This window comes from Coturnix japonica, chromosome 2 (assembly GCF_001577835.2).
Source record: "Coturnix japonica isolate 7356 chromosome 2, Coturnix japonica 2.1, whole genome shotgun sequence".
Lineage (NCBI taxonomy): Eukaryota > Metazoa > Chordata > Aves > Galliformes > Phasianidae > Coturnix > Coturnix japonica.
The window spans coordinates 96,129,391-96,154,453 of NC_029517.1; the positions used below are offsets into that span (position 1 = coordinate 96,129,391).

Here is a 25,063-nt window from a genome sequence, read left to right on the forward strand (position 1 = left end):
TCTGAGTGACACCCGAGGCCGGCATCCCGGGCAGAGGCAGCCCATCCGTGCTGCTCTCCTTTGGGATGCAAACAGCAATGCAGGTTCAGCAAACACACCCCTGTGGCAGCCTGACTTGTCCCCAGGTTGCACCCTCATGGTTGGTGCTGGTGGCACTGGGCATGTCAGTGGGGCCGTGCGCCATGGGAGGGCTGTGAAGCTCAGGAGATGGAAAGTTTGCTGGCTTTGGAAACGCAAGGCTGAGCATCAGTCTTGTAATCAGCAGTTACAGCTGCTGCCTTCCCTGAGACCCCCTGCTGCCAGTGGAAGTGATTTGGGGGATATTTTGCAATGCAGAGATCACCTCTTAAAGGGGAATGCAGAGCCCTCCACCACCCTTCAGCTGCAGCCCTGTGCACACTGGGTTGAGAACAATGAGAAAACTAAGCAGCCTAGTAAACAGTAGACAAATTCTGTCCTTTTGCTGCCACCATTTTATTTAGCATATATGTGAGTGATTAATCCATGCTGAACAGCTGTGAGGTGACTGTGATGCACTGCTTCCCTTGACGTGTTAAATAGGAACACAGCAAATACCTCCTCCCTGCTTCCCTCCCCAGCCCCTGGCTATTATCTCAAGGTGTGCTGTGGGTATATGAGATGATGCCTTCTCTGTAGCGGCTGCAGGATTCTATTATTTCCTATATTGTTTGAAAACACAACTTCCACATAAATATCACAAAGCGTAAGTTTCAACTTTGGAACAGGAGAAAATGCTTTCCACTTTATGACCAGGTCAGATTTGGGCATTAACAAGTTTTACTAGATAGACCTTTGGGTTATACATCCTGGCAAATCTGCATGTCATTGAGTGCCATTATATAATCAAACAGAGTTCCTTTGCCTCTGTACACGTTATATTTGGATAGCCCATGAGATAATTCACCTGCTGGGCAAGCTCTTTGGACATTAAATCTTTGGATCATGATGGATCACTCCCACTCCCACTGCCCTGATGTGGCTAAAACACTGGGAGAACTGTGTGGACAAAGTGTTGTCCCAGTGCTGCTGACCATGTAACGGTGCAAGCCATCCTCTGCAAGAGAGGGCGTGTTTATGCAAAGAAAATCATAGAACCATAGAAAGGCCTGTGTTGAAAGGTACCACAATAATCACCTGGTTTCAGCCCCATTGCTATGCACAGGGTCACCAGCCACCAGACCAGGCTGCCCAGAACCACATCCATCCTGGCCTTGAATGCCTCCAGGGATGGGGCATCCACAGCCTCCCTGGGCAACCTGTTCCAGTGTGTTGAGGATTATTGTTTTAGTTAGTCAATTTGTAAAGTACCTCCTGAATGTTTGATTGAATCTCTGCAGACACTCAGTGAGTTTGATGCCTGCAAAAAAGACAATACCTCTTCCAGGAGCATTTCTGCATTGTCAGGTTAATGTAACTTAATTGTGAGACTGAAAACAAAGCATTTAAAAGTGAAGTAAAGACTGAAGAGCTGACGTGCCTACAAGTGACAGAGGCAGAATAGTTCCATCAACTTGAGTGATAAGCTAAAGCCCATTCATGAGAGCAGTGGGTGTCTCGCCTGAATAAACAGTGCAGGATTAGAGTCTATTGCACTTTGTGCCAACACCAGTTAGAAACATTGAACAGATGTCAAGCAAATAGGGAAGTGTGGGACAAAACAGAAATAATTGTAAAAATGTGCCCAAGGATAAAATAAATTGATCCTAAGACACTAACAAACATCCTTGTATGAGACAAAATGAGTCTTTGTACTGGTTTGGCTTTTATTTTCTTGCTAATATTGCATAACAGAACTACGCTGGCACAACAAGGAGGGGGGATAATAAAATAACTTATCAATGCGCTATTAACTCTACACGCTCTTACCTAATAATAAGATATGGATGTCTCCTTTAATGCGTGTCCCATTGTTGAGAACTTTCTCATTACCCCGAAGTCGCATACACAAAATGGCTTTTTTAATATACTCATGGCCATGAATGTTTGGTGCTAAAGACTTGCTTAAATGGTCAAAGATATCCTATTTAAGAAACAGCAAACACTTACATTGCACATTACCAACATTAGAATGGAATCTCATTATCCATTAGCCGGTATTAGCGCAATTTATAACTTACTTTAGTTTGAGCTTTGCAGAATTTCTTGATCTTTGTCACATCATCAGCTGAGAATGTGGGTGCTATTTCTTTGCTCATCAGTTTGATATTATGAGCCAGCACTGCTGTCCCACGTATTTTCCTTCAGATGGAGAGAAATGTCATGAGATTAACTATTAAATAGGTTAACTATTAAGTACAAACCGGACCATTGTTTTCATGACACCAAAAGCTGCTTAGGAAGGAGAATGTGCAAATGAAATCAAATTCAAAGAAATTATTAAGTTTATCCATTATATTGTGGCTTAGCTAGGGAAATCCATGCTAAGAAAGGATTTAACAAAGATTCAGCACCAGAATTCAAAAGAACCAGAGTGATGCAGTGCAGCTCCATAGCACTGGGGATTCCATTCCTTCCTTGCCGTTAAACGCTAGTGGCACAGCTATCTGTGTTTGGTGAAGCCAAATGCATCCCACCAAACGATGTGTTTTGGAGCTAGGGCTAACCGCAGCTTCTGCTTTGGGGAGCCATTGGTCTCTGATGGCATGCAGGCCACAGATCACCAAGCTCCAAAACAAGTGGGGTCTTTCTGAGCAGGTCCTTAAGGAAAAGCTCTTAGGAGATTATGGTCATAATTGCAAGAGAAAGCTACATGGAATTAGGAGGACTTGCAGCTTGAGGATCTCTGTTCTTTGGTTAGCAAGAATGGATGCCAACGGTGGTCACCTAACCGCAGGGCGGGGAAGGGAGCATGCGGCCCGCAACATGTTTAAGTTGCTGTCTGTTACTTCCATTCCCGCACTCCCCTGAGTTGTGCTTTGCTCCCAAGGAACAAGAAGACCCCAAATGTGAAGAAATGTCTTCCAGCAGGGATGCGTGCTGGCTCTGCACCAGGACCCGTGGCCCCAGCAGAGCAGGGGGAGATAAAACCTCGCCAAGCAGCACACATTGCTTTACACAGCTGAGGGGAAAAACACAGACGGAGCTACAACAAAGCTTAAATCCAAAATAATTACATTTCGTCACAACTCCTTCCACACGGCCCAAGCTACCAAGGAAGCGAGCCACTGGTGTAGGAGGGGAGACACGATCTGCTCCACAGCCTCCTTCAATCCCAACACGACCAGTTCCAAACGTCTGAAACAGGGAGCGACTAAATCTCTTAATGCTCTCTGAAAAGCAATCAGCTCAGCGAACGCATCATTCAACAGCCTCCAATATAAAATAATTAAACCGTGAAAAGCTGCTGCCGTAATCTGACTTTGAAATCCTAAATTCCTTTACATGCCGAGGATCTGATGGCAGCGAGCACAGCCAGGCACAGGCAGCCAGCATCTCCGGGCTCAGCCTCACGTGCCTCCACCGCTCCCTGAGCAGAGACAGCTTAACTCTATGAAGATTTGTGGTTGCAGCAGAATTATCTAGGAGATATACAGCTAAACCCCAGCGCATTCAGTTCCCAGCCAAATTACATTCTGATGCAGGTCGCCAGGAGCTAATCTTTCATCTCTGTTTTTCATACATGAAAATGAAAAACCAAAAACGGGGGTTTATAAATAAATAAATAAGGATTTCAGATTAAACAGCATTTATCATACTAAATAGAATTAAATCAAATGGAAAATTGCATAAAGACTCTCAGTTAAAACAATCAAATTAAAAAGCTCTTTACCTGTGCGAGTAAAATCTTTGATTTTGTTAGAAGAGAACCCTGTTATTAAGCAGGCTGGAAAGGGAAGCTGGGGCAGCCCTGCCCCATTCCCCTGTGCTAGAGCTGTTAGGCTGTCCCCTGGCACAGATGGTGCTACCTGTCTGTCAGGCAGGGTCATTGCTTCGCCCTCACCTGCAGGCAGAACGCACATAGCGACGTGCATATGCACACATCCAGGTGCGCACACACACCTGCACTCAGCGGTGTAATGCTCTCCGGGCCAAGCAGGGCTAAGAGGCTTTCAGCTTTACTGACACAATGACTGTGAAAGAGCCCTCACCTTAGATGGCTTCTGGTGAGGGTTAAAATGAAGGAGCAGCAAAGCCTTCTAGAAGGAACCTATTTAAAATTATCTCAGAAATAGTATTTTAGTAAAATCAAAGGAATTATAACCCACCTTTAAAAAAAAAAAAAAACAAAAAACCAAAAAACAAAACTCCAAGTTATTCATTCCATCAAGTAAAAATGCATTTATGAACTTGGCTTGTGGCAAAACTGAGAGCAATAAACAGTGGCTGTGATGGAGAACAGCTGTCTGGAAGCAATTTTTCTGATATATAACATAAGCCTAAGAGGCTCAATAACGTCTTTGGTCAGATTTTGCTGATGAACATTGTCCGGGATTCTTGGCAGGAATTCCCTTTAGCTTCAAAAGTTCCTATTTCATTTCAGGGTGAGTTTGGTCAGAGAAAGAAATGCAGAAGCTCCTGCAGTAAGGTTGGTTTCATCAAGAACTTGAGAAATGCTGAAAGTTAGAGTCCAAGGCAACACATGTTATTCCTTGGTACTGAGGGTGTTTCCTTTAGAACCGCATGAATGAGTGGGCGTGAAGTGCTCCTCTCGAGAACTGGGATGCTTTTTTGTACCCGGTTATAGAATCATCTGGGTTGGAAAAGACTTTCAAGATCACCAAGTCCAGTCCTCAAGCTGAGTGCCATCACTTACCCATGTCTCTCACCCACACACCTCTTGCATACCGCCAAGGACAGGAACTCCACCACCTGCCTGCTCAGTTCTTTCCAGTGCTCAAGTCAGAATCAAGACTCTCCTAATCAAGCATCTCCTAACTGAACGTGCTCCACACGCTGCTGCATGAATCCCAAACTCTGCGGGAATCTACAACACCTTTGAATAGGTTGCACAAACAGAACAGATACAACGCGCTGATGCTACTCTTGTAATTTGCTGGGGTCTTTGAATGTATCATCTGTCATTTACATCTCCAGCTCAGCTCAGTGCTTCTAGATAAAACCCAAATTCTAGGCCTATCAATAGGAGTGATATTCATTTTCAAGGATCATCTATATAGTTTCACTTCAGGTAGATATTTTTTCTTGTCAAAGCAACAGTATAAGGAAGTAGGAACACAAGATATTTGGCCAAGTTACAAAAATCAAATGCCGTCTTCTAGCTATCACAAATAAATGAAGTGGTTTATGCAGTCAGACAGTAGTTGAGGATGATTCAGTGTTCCCCAGAGTGGTAAAAAGGCAAACTGCTTTTAGGGCAGGAGGAGCAGAAATAACAGCAGGTCGTGTACTGGGCCTGGGGATAGGTTGATTTTCACATGAAGAACTGGGAAAGAAGAACAGAACAACCAGAGGAAACTCAACTGGAGGCTTCTCAGCTCTCAGAAGAACATTCAAGAAATCAATAGTAAGGAAAAGGAGCCGTGGACGTCCATGAGATCTATGGAGGCAGCGGGCTGTGCTCATCTCTACTGCAATCCCACCAAAGGGAGAAGCATTAACCCAGGACAATTTTCCCAGCTGTCTGGCTAATAAGAAAACCCATTGTCTTCCAGGGGAAAGAAAGGGCAGCAACTGGGACAGACTCTGCTTTGCCTGCCCGGAGCAGGCACCGCCCGGCACCAGCATCTGTGATCATTTTTAGCTGTCAGATGTTTCTCCTGCTTGCTGAGCTGCAGTTAAACAAATACGATCAGCCAAGATATATAAAGTTCTTCAGAACTCTTTTAGCCCTCCTGACAGCACTGACCCATTAGAGCTTCCTCCTTTTTTTCCTGCAAGAACTTCCGAAAACCAGCCCTGTTGGCATGCCTTACTTACCTCTTATTCACTAGCAGTAGTTGCTGATGCTGGATAATGGAATGGCAGCAGCACAGTCAAAAGAGATGTTTCTTGTGGCAGCACTTTATGGGTCTGGCAGTGAGTCCAAATGAGCTCCTGACCCCATCGGCCCCTGCCACAGGTCTCCTGCCCCAGCATCTGGGTGCCAGCCTGACCCAGTGTGGCATATCCGAGTACTGCACAAAGCAAGGACTGCTCCTCCCTGCCACCTCTGAGCTTGGCACCTCATATGTGTCCTCTCCTTCCTCCTTATTTCCTTTTTCTTTTATTCTTCTTCCTACCCTCCCTGCAATCCCTCTGAGGAATGGTTTTCATTTAATCCAAGCGTGTTTGGCAACAGATTTCTTTTGTCCCACCCAGGAGTCAAGGGCATGTTGAGGTCTTGTTGAGCAATACATCAAGACTGCAAGCATATTTCTGTTGATCTAATGAAGTGCCCAGCTTGAACTTTCCACCTTTGGCATTTTACAGTGGGAGTGAGGAGGAGACACCTCTGTCAAAGCCACTTCACTGCAATGAGTAGAAATGGGCAGCAATGCTTTGTCCTGCTTCCAGGCAACTAAATAAATGGAAATAGCTGAGAAAAACTAAAACAAACTAACAAATAACTTGCCTTGTTTAAGCATCACAACCACAGGGCAGAGAGAAATAAGGAGAAAGAAATGTATATGCAGAATATGGTTAATTTGATTTTTTTTTTCAGCAATCACTTAAGTTGGCGTTCCAATGCCCACCATAGGGGCAGAGACCATGGTTAGCAAGGGGACCCAGGGCAGCCCTAAGAACCAGGGAAGCATTGGGATCCCCATTCCTGGGTGTTTAGGAGACATGTGGGCATGGCCTTAAGGGACTTGGCTGCGTGGTGGGACTCAGTAGGTCAGTTTGATGGTTGGACTTCATGATCTTGTACATCTTTTCCAACCAATATTCAATGATTCTGTGATCTGCTCAGGTATGGAGCAAGCAGAGTAGAGCTTCACCCGGGTTTATAGACTTTGGTGGCATGGAGGAAGCAGTTGTGCATGATATGTGCACCTGGCAATACCCAGCATACCTATACCTGGGCAGCAGAGCACAACCAGAGTGCCCCAGGCTGCTGGTGACCTGGGCTGGCACAGCTGCAGCCAGCGCTCTGGCAATGAGTCACTGCAGCTGTACAACAGTCCAATCCTGAATGCTGCAGCTACTGGCCACAAGGAGGGGGCCCCAGCGAGGCAGAACAGGTACGTGCACACCTGAAGATCCAGAGAAGGCTCAATTAGTGAGCTATGCCAGGAGGGCAGCATAAGGATAAGCACTGAGCTTGCCCTTCTCTAAAAGAAGGGAGCTGCATCTTCAGGTTGCTCCTCTGCTATAATCCTTACCTGTATTTTGCAGGTAGCCACAGTGACTACAGGAGGATGGGAAACATGTCAGGCCTGAAGAACACACAAATACACTGAAAGTGCTTTCCTACAATGTGGTGTTTGGGAGGTGGTTCTTTCTGTCTTACACTGAGATGAGCACGGGGTCGAGTCGATGGAATTACTGAATGAAAAGCCACAATTGTAGGGAGCACGTGCAACCCAACCACTCTGCTACAACAAATCCCGTGCACGCTGGAAGTATCATGAAAATAGTGTCTTTAATGTACAGTTTATATACTTACAATACGCAGTTTAGATTTGTTCATATACATTAAAAGGACATTTATTTGCACCTGGTTTAAATAACAATCCGGCTTCAGCCTTTTACACAAGCGCCCAGAACAGCACAGAGTTTCCACCAGAACCATGTTTCGTTTGGTAACGGAAATGCACTAAGCTGAAGGTTGGGGGCTCTATTTTATTTCTTCCCTTCCCTCCCCCCCCTCCACCCCATAATGTTACCTTTCTTGACCTACCCAAAGTGAATCTAAAGAGCTAAGAACTACCAGTTACTTTTAACATACTTCAGAAGATTGTCCAAAATCAAGAGAATCACTCTGTAGATTTTCGCTCTGGAAAATTTGGTTATTATGCACAGAAACGAGCAACTCCTGGATGAACAGGAGCATAAGACATAACAAAGAACCATTTATTGCTAGGTCTCAACAAGGAGCATCGATTTCCTTACTGCCCTGATGCACACTAACACAGCAACTAAAAGCATTGCTTGGATCACCATTTCATTCGTACCTTCCATTTTGCACATGGGCACGCTGCAGCTTTTGGACATGAAGGACACGAGGCAGGGGAGAGCGCTCAGCCCTGACCTGGTTTGAGGCAGCCTGGCCCCTGCGCACAACTGGTTGGTGCCAGCAGGCTTTGTGGAGCAGGGAGGCAACTTGAGGAGTCAGTTCAAGAAGAAAACAGGAGAAAACACTTCAAGTATTTACAGACAGATTGGAAGTACGCTGTTTTTGAAACAGTATTGCTATTTACACTGTTTTTTTCTTGAAGCTGTTGTGGAATAAAGTCAGTTTAAGCGGCAAATAAAACTTGTTGTATTGGAAAAGCAAATAAAAAAGCGTGATGCAGATTCGCTTCAAACCCATGCTTCTAGCTGCAGGAACACTTCAAAACACATTGCCCTTGTAATTTTGGAGGGACCAAATGTTTTCTGTCTCCCAATTTCTAGCTGTAGGCAATTCTTACAGTACAACAAGAATGCAAATCCGCATTTTGAGTTGATTTCAATTGAATTTTGGTTAGGCAGCCAGGCAGCGATACAAAGCTGCAGAGAAAGCCCTGTGGGGAAAGTCTCAGCCCTGCAGAGAAGGACTTGGGGGTCCTGGTGGATGAAAAGCTGGACGTGAGCCAGCAGTGAGCTCTCGCAGCCCAGAAGAACAACAGTATCCTGGGCTGTGTCAAAAGAGGGGTGGCCAGCAGGGAGAGGAAGGTGATTGTCCCCCTCTGCTCTGCCCTTGTGAGGCCCCATCTGGAGTCCTGCGTCCAGGCCTGGAGCCCCCAGTACAAGAAGGACATGGAGCTCTGGGAATGGGTCCAGAGGAGAGCCGCTAAGATGGTCAGAGGGCTGGAGCACCTCCCCTGTGAATGAAGTTTCAGAGAGTTGGGCTTGTTCAGCTCCAGGGAGACCTCACTGCGGCCTTCCAGTATCTGACAGGCGCTTACAAGCAGGAGAGGAACAAATTTTTACATGGTCTGATAGTGACAGGATAAGAGGTAATGTCTTTAATCTAAAAGACAGGAGATTTAGGTTAGTTGTTAGGAAGAAATTCTTTGCTCAGAGGGATACTGGAACATCTTGCTTAGAGAGGCTGCAGATGCCTCATCCCTTGAGACACTCAAGGCCTGGTTGGAAGGGAGACCTGGGCAGCTGAGCTGGTGGGTGGCAGCCCTGCCCATGGCAGCAGGGTTCTTAATCTTTAAGGTTACACTCCAACCTAATCCATTCTACAATTCTATGACGAAGAATCTTAATCCTAGGCACAATCCTTCTTAAAAGGAAACCAGCATTTCCTCTTAAGTTTTCTCCCATCCCTCCTCTTGCCAATTCTGTTTTCAATCTGGAGAAACACCTGTGCTAGAATGAAGCTTTCACAGCTGAAGGCAGCATCAATGCTTTGTCACACGAATGCTGCATAGAAAGGATGTATTTCCTGGTGCAGTGTCAAGAGACAATTCCGCACACAATGAGAGGCCAGAATTTTTGCTACCAAAATCCCCAAACAAACAAGATCCCCAATGGTATCACACTACTTCAGACTCTGCTACCTAAATAAGCATCAAAGGCCTTGCATTCAAATAACAGGAGGAAGGAAGCCCAAAGTTAGGATTGGCCAATATTAGCAAAGCATCTCCAAAAAGCTGTCTTGCCAGTTGCAAACTGGAGTCTTTAATACCATTATGAACTCACTGGTATTCAAGAAATCTGGCTAATACTAACAAGGACACAGGCTGCATCCTATTTAAGCTCAAAACCACATCAGCAACGTGCATGCGTGCACGAGTCATTAAATGTCTCCTAAGTCATACCTTTAAACACACAAAGCAAACCTGCTACAAACAACACGAGGTGACCAACCAGCTCAGGAGGAAATGAGATTCTGTGGGCATCAGCACTGCCCTATACTAGATGTCTACATCCAGTCCAGTCCAAGCGAGCCATGACACCCCAGCTGATACGGTTTGCCCTTTCCTCTCCTGATTTTACCAGCACAGACAGTTCTGCCCTGCTTGGGCATGTGCACAGTGGCTCGATGCTGCAGCCCTCTAATTAACACAAAGGTTAGGAATTCATTAATTGCTATAAAAGGTTTGGAAAGTGAAGGTGATGGGCTACACTGGGCTCCAGTGAAGGTCAAACGCTAACATATGCATAAAAATAAGCAAGCAGTGCTAAGCCAGAATAAGACAACTGGCAGGACATCAGTAGCAAGCTTGCAATTAAGAGGTTTTAGCGGTACTTCTGTACATAAGATCTGCTTGTAAAATCACTGCACATTTCTGCGCCTTTGTACAGGCCAGTTCTATTCCAAGCATACATGATGTTAATGCAGCAAACTAATGAAAGCAGATTCCATCAGGCTTCTTCTGCAAGAAAAAAACAAACAAACTCAAACACATTCCAAGCAGGTAAACACAGAAACATGGTAGGTATCCATCTGTAGTCAAAGAACACTATTTTCTCAGGGATGGCTACTTGCAGAAGTATTTAACATCAAGATTGCAGCTCCGGGGAGAGAGAGACCATTCACTTTTTCACCCAGAATTAACAAGCCAAGCAAAAACAAAGAGAGGTACTTGATATTTAAAATCTGCCCCTGTAACAAATGAATGTTCTTTTGACATAATGAGGGTCAAAAAGAAATGACTTGAATTTGCATGAGCCTACCAAAAAGCACACGCATCTGACCGGCACTCGAATTCAATTTAGTCTTAACTGCAGTTAAAATATTTTAGGACACTAATTAAAATGCATTCAGAAGAAGTTACTGATCTGTTCTAAAAGTCAATACATTAACAGAGAAGAGTAAGATGATGAATTCTCGGGTTTTTCTATAGGGATATATTTTGGCTCTCTGCCTTCTATTACCCACACCCAGCTGGGCCTTACTCTGGTTAGAAACTGGTTTGTATTATTGCAGGACAAATGATGCATCTTGGCTTCAGCATGGAAACATGACATGAAATTTGCCCAGGAAACAGAAAGATCCTTTTGGAAATAACGTTTGCTTTAATTAGTCTATTTTGTTGAGGAAAAAAAGACAAAACGAGCCTCCCATTTTTGCCCCTGCTCTGTATTTTCTCCTGATGCTCCCAAGACGTCCATTGAAAGATGCTCTCTGTCCTTCATAAGGGACAGAGGGGCAGGTAATGGTCACTTCAGGCAGTGCTCTGCTCTGTGGCAGGTGAAGCTGCTCCAGCATCTCTGGCTCTGAATGACAGAGGGTTCTGGGCACTCAGTGTTGAGGATGGGCTCTACTGGCTTTCCTGAGGACCTCCACAAATCCTTCCTTTGTGACTATGAAGGCAGGGGATCTCGGGACCCTGGAGTTATTTAGACATTTTTTAGAGCTCTGCCAATGATAAGAACTCAGCAATGGATAACCAATAGTCAATCCTACTTCTGACTTTTCACACTTCAATTCAGAAGGTGTCGAGGTGCAGCCCCATGCCCCCTTCCCATCCTTGAGCTCACTTTTGGCTGTTACTTTTGCACGGCATCTACTGCAGCAAGTTTTTGCCACTGGGCAACTGAGTTAGCACATCTCAATAAAGCTACAGCCCCTTCCACTTTGACACTCACATTTCCGTAGCCCGCTGCAAATGGAACAGGTGAACTTAAGCATCACAACCATTTCCTGAGGCACGGCCCAAATGCTCACTTGGCCCCTTCCTATCTGCGTAGCAGGCACTGCTCCTGTTTCTTTGCGCCTCACCAACGTTTTATTTCAAAGGCATCCTGCAGTACTATCACCTTCCCACGCAGATCTGACTCCAAGAATAGCACAGCACATTTTCAGATGATGGTAACAACAACAGAGGAAACATGACGGGTTTCTTCTGGGAAGAGCAAGGCAAATGGAAGGGCTCAACTACCAGGCTGTTCAGACAGATGTGCTGGTGCCTGTGAGGGCCTGGAGCCATTGAGGACAGGGCTTGAGCAGGGAGCTGCCTTTCACATATCAAAGCTGCACGACCCCAAGTTGTGCCACAGACTGCAGCTACCTGACTACAAAAGCCACTTTTGATATCTACAGGTCATAAACGTTTAGTTGGCCAGGGCAGAGTGGCTCAGTAGGGAAATTCCCTTTCTCCCTCCTCTTTGGGAACTGAGCTAAGAAAGCTCTTTTCTCTGAAAGTAAGGTGGAAAACATATCCACATTACAGGTAGTCATACACTGTTAATAAAAACAAGCTACAAGAGTAGTGCATTAGTGGCACTTCACAGCAATTCTTAACATTTTCAGACGTAGTGTCAAAGCCATGTTTTTCTATCTCTGACCACGCTTATTGTTAGCAGAAAAGGAAAAAAAAAAAGTCACAGCATGTTGTCAAATATTATTTGAACAGAAATACTCCCATAAAAAATGCATTTTTTTTGCAGTTAACTCAAAACTGTAAACTGGTGTGTGTGTGTGTGTGTGTGTCTTTCAGCATCAAATTGTTCAGTAATAAATATGACTAAGTCTTAACAGAGTACGGAGTGAAAGTTCCCTTAGTGTCCAGTTTTTAGCAGCTGTTGAACATTCAGGGATGCACAAGGCACACCTCTGCAGATTCTCTACCATTATTATTGACATACAAAAAAAAAACCAACCCACCGCTCACCAATCAAAAACTTTTATCTGCATAGTTAAGAATTTTTCTACTACTATTTACAGGAAGGTCTCTTAGTGCAAAAAACAGGAAGTGATGTATTAGCTGAGGTGCCTTTAGCACATCTCATACAGTTCCACTGTACTAGTCAGCATCACATCTTGGGCCGCCAGCCATTAATGAACTGTAGTATTTTCTTAACCTGCAATTTGCTTAGCTTAAAGTCTTCTGACAGGATTTCTTCCGTTAGCTGAACCAGTAAATTGCCATCAATCTTCTCTGTAACAAAAAATGATATGACATCTTCTGACAGACCAATAAACCTCAGTGATTTAGACACTTCCTCTATTGAGAGTCCAGAAAGGTCTGTGGGTGGCTGCCAGGGAGAGCCGTCCCCACAAGACCTTGGCGCTAACTGGAGGTGGAGGGGAGATGAGAAGGGATAAGACACAGAGAACGTATCCTGCATGCCCTTTTTAACCAGATATTGATCTTCCAGGAGGTCTGGAGAATCAGTTTTTGATTCCTCCTCGGCACCATCTATTTTTAGTGGCAAAGGACACATGTCTGTAACTTGTTTCTCTTCGCTTGACTTTGGTGCCCGAGGAGGTAAGGCAGGACATGAATGACTCTGCTTTGCATTGCTGTCTCCCAGAGTTTTCTCATCAGTGCAGTCTAGAGAGTAACTTGCTGACTTCGGGCAGCTGGAGATGTTGAACTCTGCTGGGGACAGCTGGGAGTACCCCACAGGGAGCTCACACCCATCGAAGTCAAAAGTCAAAGGTGCTGGACAGTTTCTCTTTGGCGTGCCTGGAGTCTTCTGTCTGGGGTAACTGTAGCTCCTGCTTGGATCAAGCAGGAAATCACTCCTATTTTGGCCTTCTGTAGTTCCAGAAAAATGGTTTGGCCAAGACAATCTGGAAGGCAGAGCTTCGATTGAGGGACTTCCAAAAGGCATTGTGTTCTCAGGCTCTTTGGATTCGGTTTTCATCATGGTACAAGGGTAGCAAGAAACAGGTGTGCTGCTGTCAGCTGGGTTTGCGCTGTCACTCTCTGTGACGTTGCTTAAGAAACAAAGCAGAAAGGATCTGGTTAGCACCAAAGTAAAGCGTGAATAAATTCATAAATCATCTAACAAAAACAGAAAGTAGTTGTTGTAAGGAAAGAATCTTTTTTTCTACTGTCAGAATGTTTCAGATTTGAATTAACAATACAAACGTTGACGGTTCTTTTTCTACAAGCCTGACGAGATGTTGATATACTCAAAAGCCTCACGAGGAAGATTCATGTTTTGCTTCTTTAAGGTCAGAAAAAAAACCCCCACGAACAGATGTCTCAATTCAGTTTTGTGTCATCTCCCAAATATTCAGATTTTCACTGTTAAATTCCTGAGGGACATCATCATGGTAAACGAATAGCTTCATGCATGCTAGAAGATTTTCTAATCCCGTGTTTTATTTATAAACACCACAGATGCATCACAGTATGTAAAAACTCGTAACAGAGGCAGGTCACCACTGCAGTAGATACAAGCTTGGTAGACAAAAGAGATGATCAAAAGCCCCTCTGGGGCCAGTATTTTCATTTGCTATGGCATTGCACCAGTGTACAGTACAATAACACAGAACAAATTATTGCTTACTGTCAAATGAAGATTTTTTTACCTGGAAGGGTAAGTAGACAGAGCTGTATATGTTGAAGTACCAGGTTTTAAACTCATGCCACAGTAAATTGCTTGTTCGTATCTTTAAAAAGTTCTGACATAAAGCCCTTGCTTTTCAAAGGCACCTAAAGAAAGTCTTCCTGACCTACTTCCAGGCAGTAAATCAAACTCACCCTGTCCAAGGAAACTGACTGTTTATAGCCAGGCCTTTCCAAAAGACTGAGATGCTAACAAATACATACAATATGTTACCAGAAGTGAATGTTATCTGCTTTTATGCCATTTTCTAAAAGAGAGTCTGAAGGATTTGGCTGATGTTTGGAATTCTGGCCAATTAAGCCAGAATACTGCAAAAACAATTAGCAGACTTATAAAATCCTTACCTAATGCAGCAGAGGGAAACCAACAGTTGAAATAATTGTTTTAATTACTCACCTCTCCCTTAGAAACTAATTACTCAAGAAAGAAAATAGGCAATAATTCTGTGGCAGCTCAATGAAAACTGTTTGAGGAGGGAGGCAGTCTTTGAATAGGCCACAGTTTTGCCACAAGAAAAAAAATACTTCCCATGCATTTACAGTGAGTTAAGGAGGAAACCAACTTGGACTTGCTTTGCAAAAGGTAGATGCATAAATGCAGTTCTAATCTACATCACTAAGAAATCGATTGTTAAACTAAACTCCATCACAGTTTCCCTCTCTTAACAACTTGCTATCCCACTCAATGATCTCCAAATATTTCTTTTCCTCCATAAAGCTGCCAGTAAAAACAGCTGGATTATAACAATGCCACACTTAAAAAAACAAAACGAACAAACACACAAAAAAACACAACAAAAAATCCCACTCTCATCAAGGATATACCTTCAACTGGTCATTTTACTGAAAAACATTTTCCCCCAAATCTAAACACTGGGTTTTCCAATTCAGAGTAGACAGTCAATGAGGTGTTATGAACAACTGACCATACAGAGGAATTACACTGACTTCTGTAATAGATTTTGTAATAACCTGCTTCTGTTGTCTAATCCAATATCAGAAATAGGAACATTTAAAACATTAACATTTTAGAAATTCAAAAGCTTAATAGAACTAACTAAAACCGATAAATATTCACAAACCATTTCCTTACTCATACTGCACTAAAATCAACCTGCTGAGACTCAGAGCCAAAGGATGCAAGAAAAACCTTCAATTTACAGGGTTTAGTGGGCCAAAAAGGAGGAATCATATTGTTCTTGTTTGCTGAAAAACTAGTTGCAATTTTTCACGATCTGGAAAATATGATCAAAATGTCAAAACTGGAAAAGTAAATTCACCAGTAATCTGGTTGCTTTGCATGGTGTCTATTTTCCACCAGCTTCCCCAGCAGTTCCAGATCAACAACACCAAAATGGAGATACCTGGCATGGACCCAAGCTTTACATTAATTTCATGTGAATTTTGTGAAGTCCAAGCAAAATAAGTCACCTGCATGAGAAACTATTGTTTTCTTGCTTTCTTGGGAGAAAGATGCATTGTTAGGGGTCAAGAAAGAAAACAGCATCTGGTGGGCCCCAAATTCTGGCAAGTCTTGTGCTTAACCTCCTACAGATCTTCATAGATCTATCCAATAGGCTTCCAGAAAAATAACTGAGTAGCCTTGATTTAGAGTGGTCATTGCCATATACACAACACTGAGCTGAAAATGTGCAGTATAGCTTAGAAAGGCAACTCCAGGAATTATTATACCATTGCATCTAGGCAGAAACAATTTCAGTGGCATTTCTGATCAATCAATAACACTCAAGCAGTACGTTGGAACTTTCTTAGCAACAAAGTTGAAGAGGTACAAAAAAGTCATGGCAGCAAGACATCCAACTCAAAGAAGAGGTAAAATTTCAAAAGTAATACACAGTTTCTAAAGACAAAGAAAGAACACTGCATTGCAAAGAAAAGTTCAAAATCCAGCGTCAAACTCTGACTACCCTAAATAGATTTTCCAGTCTGTGGTTTAAGTTTGTGCTGAAGCGGGCTTGATCCACAAGCCGCCTGGATCCATTTTGCCTTTTCCTCACTTCATGCTCAGTGGTGTCTTCCAGCTTCACTGCTTTCCATCATACTCACCTGTAGGTTCACATTTGGTTGGCACAAAACACTTCTGGATTACCACACCCTTCTATGCCCCCAGTTATCAGGAACAGGTAGTGCTACATGCACTAGCCTTGAGATTATCTGGTTTGAAGATTCAAGGCATTTAAGAATTATACAGAACTGTACAGGATTTTCCAGTCAAATAGTCTCTGCCATCTTATGGTGAGATTACCTATAGCAGTAGGTAATTAATACAAATTGCTATGTCCTATATAATAACATACATGTTGTGCAGTCCCGAAGAATAGTAGGACAGAGTAGGGCTAGGAGAGCGTGTCTGCTGTCGTGCAGGTTTGACTGTGCGAGGAGGGATGGAAGGACTGGTGGAAGATGGTTTTGAACTCCGTGGTGGAACAGGGGGAGCGTTCAGGAGCCTGCATTCCTCTTTTACCTGTAAAAAAGGGACATGTAAGTAAGCAGTCAGAAAACTCAGGCAACAGCGCTCTCCAACAGATGAAACACATCTGGTTTGGGCTTATTCTGTGAAAGGAAATAATTTAAAAGGGAGGGGAAGAGAGAGATGATGCTAACTATATACATCTCTAACAGTATGTGGCTACAAAAGAATGCTTTACTACCAGTAGAGCTACTACCAATCTTTATGGGGTGCTTTAAAGTAGTTTGAGATCCACTCATTTAAAAAGGAGCGAGGAAATTATATAAAAGAACCTTCCAGTAACATACAAAACCAGACAGACTGTTCCAGATATTTTATACTCTGTAAGAAGCAATTCATTAGGCTCAAACTCCATTAGTGTTGTTTATTTAGATGCAATAAGCCAAGCTTATGTAATGAAAAGATCTCAGCAGACTTTGACGTTTCCTGACTTACTTCACCAGTGATGCTCACCATCCAGCTCCAGGATAATTCCCTGCTTCCCTCCCCTCAGAACAGTACACATGTTGTAGATTTACCAGATGCACCCAGGATATAACTATCTGCAGGAAAGCACTAAGCAGAACTGACCTTGATGGTCACTGCCGCACTTGATGGTCACTGGGCTACCCAGCAGAGGCCATGGCACCACTGGCAATGCTCCTTCTCCTCAGTATATTTCACAGAATCACAGAATCACAGAATCATAGAATTACCCGGGTTGGAAGGGACCTCAAGGATCATGTAGTTCCAACCCCCCTGCGCTAGCAGAGCCACCAAACATACGCCTTTATTTCATGGTATACTTCTAATGCCAGACTTGACAAGGCAGATATGTGGAGCTAAGACCTTAATCTCATCAGGACATACAATGGAGAGCAACTTGGTAGGTCAAGAGATGTGTGAGGCTGCTGAGAATGAGGCTGCCAGGCAACCTTTTTGAGGACTCATTGTTTCCCCAACACAGCAGCAGATCTCCATGTTCTCCTCATTTGAAATCATCTCAGACGCACCAGAATAGGAACATTCTCTTTGTGTTTGAAAATTAGTTTATTTTTAAATTTACCAATGCTGCAGAACTAGGAGTTATCTTAGCAGTTTTGCAACACATAATTAGCAATTAAAGTGATTTAATTTATTTAAAAACAAAATAAATGTGGAACCTTTTGCAATCCACTTCAGTGCATTCGGAATGCAACAACCCATTTAGTACTAAAGTAAAATGGAAAATCGGGGACTGGGACATTGTAGTACATTTTTCCCTAATTCAGAACAAGACAAAATTACAGGAAATGCCTGACAGCATAGAATACTGAAATAAATCTTGCTCTAAGGGTTCTTATTTGCTCTTTCAGAGAAAAAAAAAAAAAAAAAGGAATCAATTTTATTCATGTTTGTTATTGAATTCAGGCATAAAACTCTTCAACCATTTTAGTGCTGTGCCCCAAGGATGCATAAGGACTTCATTTTTTTTCTTTTTTCCCCAAGTCAGGGAAACTAACTAGGCAAAGTTAATACTGCATGCTGTGGAACACACACCCATGGGGGTCACAGACCACTCAGGGGAGCTCTTGGGGCACAGCAGACCATCATGGGGTTAAAAAAAATGCTTTCTTGGTAAGAATACCAGCATTCAAAGGTACTGGCAGAGCTAACTACGCCCAGCTCCTCTGCTGACCTAGATTGCAGATCAGAAGTGGGCCGTAAATAATACCAGTTTGCAGTCCCAGTTGGTCCCTGTCACAAGACTGCGATTACAGCTGCCAGGCACAGCTCTCGGGAAACACAGCAGAGGAACCAAAAGGAGATTTTGCACATTAAACCGACAGCAGCACGGGGAAACTTCACAGGAGATCTGTGCTCATGGGGAGAACAGCTATGAAACAGTGTGGGAGAGGAGGGAAAGAGTGGCGGTGTGACACAGCGTCTGCCTCGGTGACTGCTGCAGTTACACAGAAACACTCTTTCACCCAGCAGCGCTAAATGCCACAAGGCTGCCAGGGAGAGATAAAGTGCACTTGCAATGAGAGCCCCGGGACATCTCCTCCCACACTCAAACAATCCTTCCTATGGTGAGCCTGGTAACGGTGACCCCTTCCTGACAGCATGAGGTGCTGCAAGGATTTCAAAAAGCACCGCAACTCGTCTCTCCTGGGGTGATACCACCCGTGCAAGCAGCCCTGGCCCTGATGCCAACCCAACACCCCCCACCACAAGCACTGCCACCAGCGTAACGCAGCCTGCAGGAACGCCAGCCTCCGGCATGCTCCATCTGGGCACGCTGTAAATCAATCAGGAAAACAGCCCCTGATATCATGCAAATTAGCGTCCTGGGACCAAAGCAATTTCTGATTTACAGGCCTTAATTCAGAGGTCATTTTCTTCCTCTTTTCCCTTCACGCTACTTTGATTTTCTGAATGGTATTTAGAAAATACAAATTACATCAGAATATTTTGCCCTGGCGGTGTGAAGAAAGACAGAAGTGCTTCTAAAACACCTGAACGTCCTTTACTCCCACAACCAGCTCCTACACACACACTTTAAATTTAGTGCATGCAAAAACACATCTGCCTGCCAACCTTTATACAGAAACACTATGGAATATCATTCCAGAGGATGTGATGACTAAACCTCATGTTCACCAGCAGCTACCGAGATCCACTTATTCTATAAATACCCTACATGGAAAGCATGCAAGCATCTCGGCCAGCCCCAGCCCACTGATGAGCTCGGCCGGCCACCGAGACTCATTCCAAAGCTGTTCCAGGAAGCCACAAAACTGATTCTAAATCATTATCCCATCTACAGAGAGGCAATTTTTTATTTTTATTTTTCACGAGGTTACACCCTGCCCACCCCTAAATGCAATCTAATAGCTTTAGCAGAAATGAGTTCTCCTGCACGGTTAGGAAGCCACGCTGAAATTGCTGACAGCACGCGGGCGCATTACCTCAGCCCTGGTAAGACAGACATGATATCAAGCTGATAATAAAAGGCAAAACACGTGCATGTCCCCCAGAGGCCATGCTGCTGTCCCCAGAAGGGACTCTATTCCATGAGGGTCCCTGAAGCATGATGTGGGGGGCAGCACTCAGGCCAAGGACATGGCATTCCCCTTCCCCTTGGCCACTGTGACAGCAGTCTTCCTTCTCGCCCTCCCCTCCCCCTGCCTCAGCTCCAGCCCCGCACTGAAGCGGTCTGGCTCACAGAAATCAGCAGGAAACTAATCGTTTTCCACATCCAGACCTGGCTCCCTGCCCAGGCACAGGAGTGCCAGAGCCAGCACAAAAGGAAAGCCAAGCCCATGAGGCTGGGAGAGGAGAAGGGTGGGAGCAGCCCCGTGCCGGTTTACATTAGCGCAGCTCATCCTGATACAGTGCAGTGGGCACTTCTCCAAAACACTTTGGACAAAGCTTCGGTGCATACCTGACCCTGACAGCAAGGAAATGCTTCATGGGTTCCAGCACTCAGACAAAACACGTAAACACTCCTTCTGCTAAGACGACGTAATGTCTTGACTTTCCTGTCTTTGCTGAAGCTGCCGTGGCTGCTTTTGGGGAAAGTTTTGAAGGGCTGCAGTTGTGCTTTTCACACCTGTGCCGGCATATGCCTTCTCTCTCTCTCCCCATAGCACTTCCCTAGAGGCTGTATAGCAGCACATTAATCCACTGAAAGCTGACCCAGCACAAAGAAATAAATCGTTTTCAACCAGGTCAGTTTTCAACCAGGCTGTGATCTGATTCACGATGGAAAGGCTCCTGCCAACGCTGCTGAAACAGGAAGATGGCAGCGGCAGAGGGATCACCATCAAGTGCTGCAGTTTGGTCTCAGATGAGCCCCAGCTTACTGTGTACGTATGATTTTGAGAACACTGCTCAACTTGCAAGAAGGACGTTTTCTTTAATTAAATTTCATTAAAAAAAAAAAACAAACAACAAACCTGCAAAAATGATTAACTGATTTGTTAATTAATAACATAATCAACTATGTATCACCTAATCTTGCTAAAGTTCCCTGAACAGGTTTTCTTTTTTCCTCTGTTTCTTTAAACAACGTGTAGGACTACCTCAAGGGACCATGTGATGGGTGGACTTTCCACCCAACCCACATAAACTCCTGTAGAAAAAATATGTTTGTAATTTCATCTCTGAAGTCAGTTCAAACAATTCAGGTTTGGAAAAGTGATTTCTCCCAAGAGTTTTCATCTGAAACCCACAGACAGAATTCACTCTGTTTAAAACTGAGTCTTCTAAAAGGTTCATTTCTAAACTCTGCTGCAGAGTTTACATTTAAGCATAAATTCTTTCAATAAACACTACCAAAACAGAGCTGATTAATCACTCCATGAAGTCTGGTTCAGGGTGATGAACCTAATAATCCCCAAAATTTGCCCTGGAGTTGCATCAGAAAAGATGATCTTTCATTAAAAAAAAATGCAAACATTTCAAACATGTAAAAATTCTGGCTGCCCTTAATATTAGGGCCTCTTAATGGAAGACACACACTAAGGTGACCTGTGGCTGTTCCAAGTGGGTTTGTATACCACACGCTTCAGTCACAGAAAATATGAGAAAACAGAGCACACGTGTAGAGATGACATCACCCGAAGTATCAGGATTAAGCTACTAGATCAGTTATATAAATATACTTGGATGATTTTTAGGATGTGACTTACAGTTGCTGTGAGGTCAGCTGAAGTTGTACACCTCTTCTCCCTATTTCCCTGTATTTTCTCTACCCCCTCTAATGTCTTCCCCCTAAAGAATTCCCAAGCTAACTCTTCATCTGCTGAAAAAGAAAGACATCAACATAAGCAACCCTGACTTACTGCTTCTGATTTGGGAGGCACTGGAGGTGGAGGTAGGGAAACATCCGCAGACTTTGTTGCTGCATCGACTGTCCCAGGCACAGGAAGAGATGTACTACCACACTTTGATCGGAAGGATCCTCTGTAATTGTCACATTTGTTCTTCTCACTTAGTGAGCGAGTAAGCGGCTGCTCACCAGGCTTTCCAGACCCTTGGTCCAACCACAGCTCTTCGTAAGGAAGTTCTGGTTTCGTAGGCAGAAACATGGACTCTTCACCAACCTCAGGAAAAAGGTAATCGCTGCTACTGTCACCAGAATCCTGGTACTGAAGTGCATCATGAGAAAACAGAGCCCACTCATTACACAGGTCCCTGCAGCCGTGGAGGTTCACTTCACTATTGCCATGCAAATTGTTGCCATAAACGCACACTGACAGCCGGTGGAAGGACTGCGTGAGCTCATCCCGCGCATAGCTGAGGGAGTTTGGCACGTGAGTGTGCCCACTGCACCGGCTCTTCTTTGGGCTCTTGCAGTCTTCATTCCAGTCTGTTTTCACATCGCGCACGGCCCGAGAATACTCGTCTATGTCAAACTGTTCCTGGCATATATTAAACCAGTGCTGGATGAGGGATTCATGCCACAGCTCCCCCTTCACGAGACTGTCAGGTAGAGTGAATTTTGGAAGTGCCAAGTGCAAAGGAAAATGCATGGGAATAATTTTGTTGCCACGAAGAACACAACAAACCACCACAGTTTTGGTCTGAATGTTGACAAACTTGTACCTGTGTCCTTCACGGATAAAATGCAGGTCGTAGGGGTTTCTTGGTGTAGGACTTGGCACAGTCACATTAACAGGCAGACGAGTTTTTTCTACTATATTACGAATTGTGTGCTCACCTTCTTGCATCTGCACCTCCAACGGGCTGCGGGTGCTAAACTTGCCCTTACACTGGAATGGGAGACTGATGCTTTCGTTGGTCCTGTGATTCATGCAGATGAGGCAAGGCATTTTGCCTCTGCCAAGCTTACTAATTGAATTAAGTTTACCAATTTTTTTGAAGATGGTGTTGAGCCGTGACTTCTCCTTAGAAGATTTTGCATAAAGGATTTCTGCTTGTCCCATTAAAGTGAGCTCATCCCCAGTACTAAGGGTAATGTTGTAAACCTCAGTGTCTTCATTGCATTCACCTGAAGCTACCTGCAAAACAGTAATGAAAGAAATCGTTTTTACCTCGCTGAAAACAACATCGCAAATCATATCAAACCTAATGAGAGTGGACTTAAAGGCAGTACTTTGGGAGAAACAGAACTATTTGAAGAGCTGAGCAGTCAGACACGTGTGAGGTTTAGTGTAAAGCTCAGTCAAGTAACATTTTATACTGTTCTGTGTATTCTTTCATCTTACTATAGGGGAAGCAGCCACTTGGAAATGCCAAGGAAGGTACGAGAACAAACATAACAAACAAGGACTACCCCCAGCAATTCAAACAGCCAGTTGTGTCACATGACAGAGCCTATCTGGATTTCCTTGGGTATCTTCTCTTCACTCCTCTTTTTTGCTGTAACTTCTTTGCCAGGCTCTTGAAGGAAGCAAACATTCTTCTTCCACCAACTTCATCTCCCTGAGGAGCTGAAAAGGTGATCTCATCACTATGAATGAAGCACAGCCCTTTGATATAACCTCTTCACAGCTGGGGTGAATGACAGATGACATCTATTCCCTGAAGGAAAAGTCAAGAATATTGGCTCTATCCCACACGCCCAACTCCCCCTCTGCCATCAGACTTCCTTCCTCATTTTTTGATCATAATTGCAATTTAAGAGATTAAACAACATATGCAAAGCCATGTGTGTGCTTTTCTACTATAGAAATTGTACTGGAATTAAAAAAAAAAAAAAGAAGGAAAAAAAAAAAGCAAAACAGATGTCCAAGGCTCATTTATTCCTGAAGTTATTTCCTTAAGACTGGAATAACTCTTTATGCACAAGACTGCTCTGCTTTCTATTTGAGTGGCTTCATGTGAAAGGCCTTTTTCAGGGACCAACCAGAACTTAATGAGGTCTCCCCTTCGGCAGAAGCAGATACTGACTCTTAAAGGAAGGTGCCTCAGCTAACCACTGCAGGCCTGCTACAGACCGCTTTGCTCAGGAACACTGAACATATTTTTAAAAAACTGCCAAAAATAAGCAAGAATAATGTATCCCTCCCTCCCTCATCTACGTGACTCCTAAAGATTCCACGTAGCTATGTGAAGTTCACATTCCAGCCTTCAGACTTGGCCATCGCCACAGGACAGCCACTGCATGAAATCAGAGCTGTAATACCAATTAGTCAGTAATTGAGAAGTGCTGTAAATGATGCTTCCTCTTGTAAGATGTGATCCGCAATTCACTTGTATTTGTAAAGTCATTATTATCTTCTGGAAACCTCTCGGAGCAAATGGCCAGGCAGCTCAGAAGAGGTGTGCCTTCAGAGTATTTCAGCTCGGCACTTCCTGACAGGAAGCCATTCAAGCCCTGAATTATCCAAACAAACTCTAATTGGCCTAATCCAGGAAACCACTGGGATTTTATTGTACACAGTAGTCACAGTTTACGCTGCTGGCCAGACAATATAATGAAAAGCTGCAACACGAAAAGAAAGCACTCAGATGTTTTTGCTGATAGCACCAGAATGATGCTTATTGCTATTTTCTCTTCAGAACCAATGAGTGCTACATTCACGCTGCTGCTAGTGAGGCCCTAACCTTAGTGGAGCTGAGGGGGCTGAAGACACAGGGCTCTGTGCATGTCCCATTTAGTTCACCATCTCTTCTTGAAAGGGCACATCCAATAAGAATGTGGGTTCTTAGTAATTACAAATCCCCATAAAGGGCTTCTCTGGGCAACACTGTCAGACATTTTAATGTGAGACAGCAGTGTTACAGCTTCTTCCTGCCTTCTGCACAGTGGGGACAGAAGTGAGGGAGCTGTTGTAATCCACGACTGCAGGAGCTGCTGCTTTGACAACCTGCAGCTTCTGAGCGATTTGCAAGGAGCCCATGCTGAAGGACAACTTGGCCACTCAGATGTGAAACCATAGGAGGTACTGAGCCAGCACAGAGACACAGTGAGCCACAGTCATGAAAGCAGAACATCAGCAATAAACATATACCTTGACCTGCTGGCTCTACTCTTGCTACTACAGCCCCACATGCTGCTGCCTGCCCTTTCCACAGCTCCACATCTGCCTGCTAGGTCTTTTCTACAAGCTGTTTCCTGGACAGTCTGCCTGCTCCAGGGCTAATCCCATGGCAGGAACAGGGCTCTGTGCCCACTCTGATGAATCTTAGGGGGCTCCCACCAGTCTGGGAATCACAGAATATCCTGAGCTGGAAGAGACCGACAATGATCATCAAATTCATCTCCTGGCTTCACACA

The 25,063-nt window shown here is 44.1% G+C and overlaps 1 protein-coding gene across 2 annotated transcripts in view; it reads right to left on the reverse strand.

Moving 5' to 3' along the window:
• Positions 1–12,670: 12,670 nt before the first annotated feature.
• The window catches only part of GAREM1 (GRB2 associated regulator of MAPK1 subtype 1), an 88,591-nt gene continuing 76,198 nt past the window's right edge, over positions 12,671–25,063 (reverse strand). For both annotated transcript variants that reach the window (XM_015855448.2, XM_015855450.2), the window contains 3 exons: positions 21,663–22,841; positions 16,682–16,848; positions 12,671–13,726 (listed from right to left, as the gene is read on the reverse strand). In XM_015855448.2, coding sequence (XP_015710934.1) covers positions 12,817–13,726; positions 16,682–16,848; positions 21,663–22,841 — 2,256 coding nt within the window. In that variant the 3' untranslated portion in view covers positions 12,671–12,816. The remainder of the gene's footprint in view (positions 13,727–16,681; positions 16,849–21,662; positions 22,842–25,063) is intronic.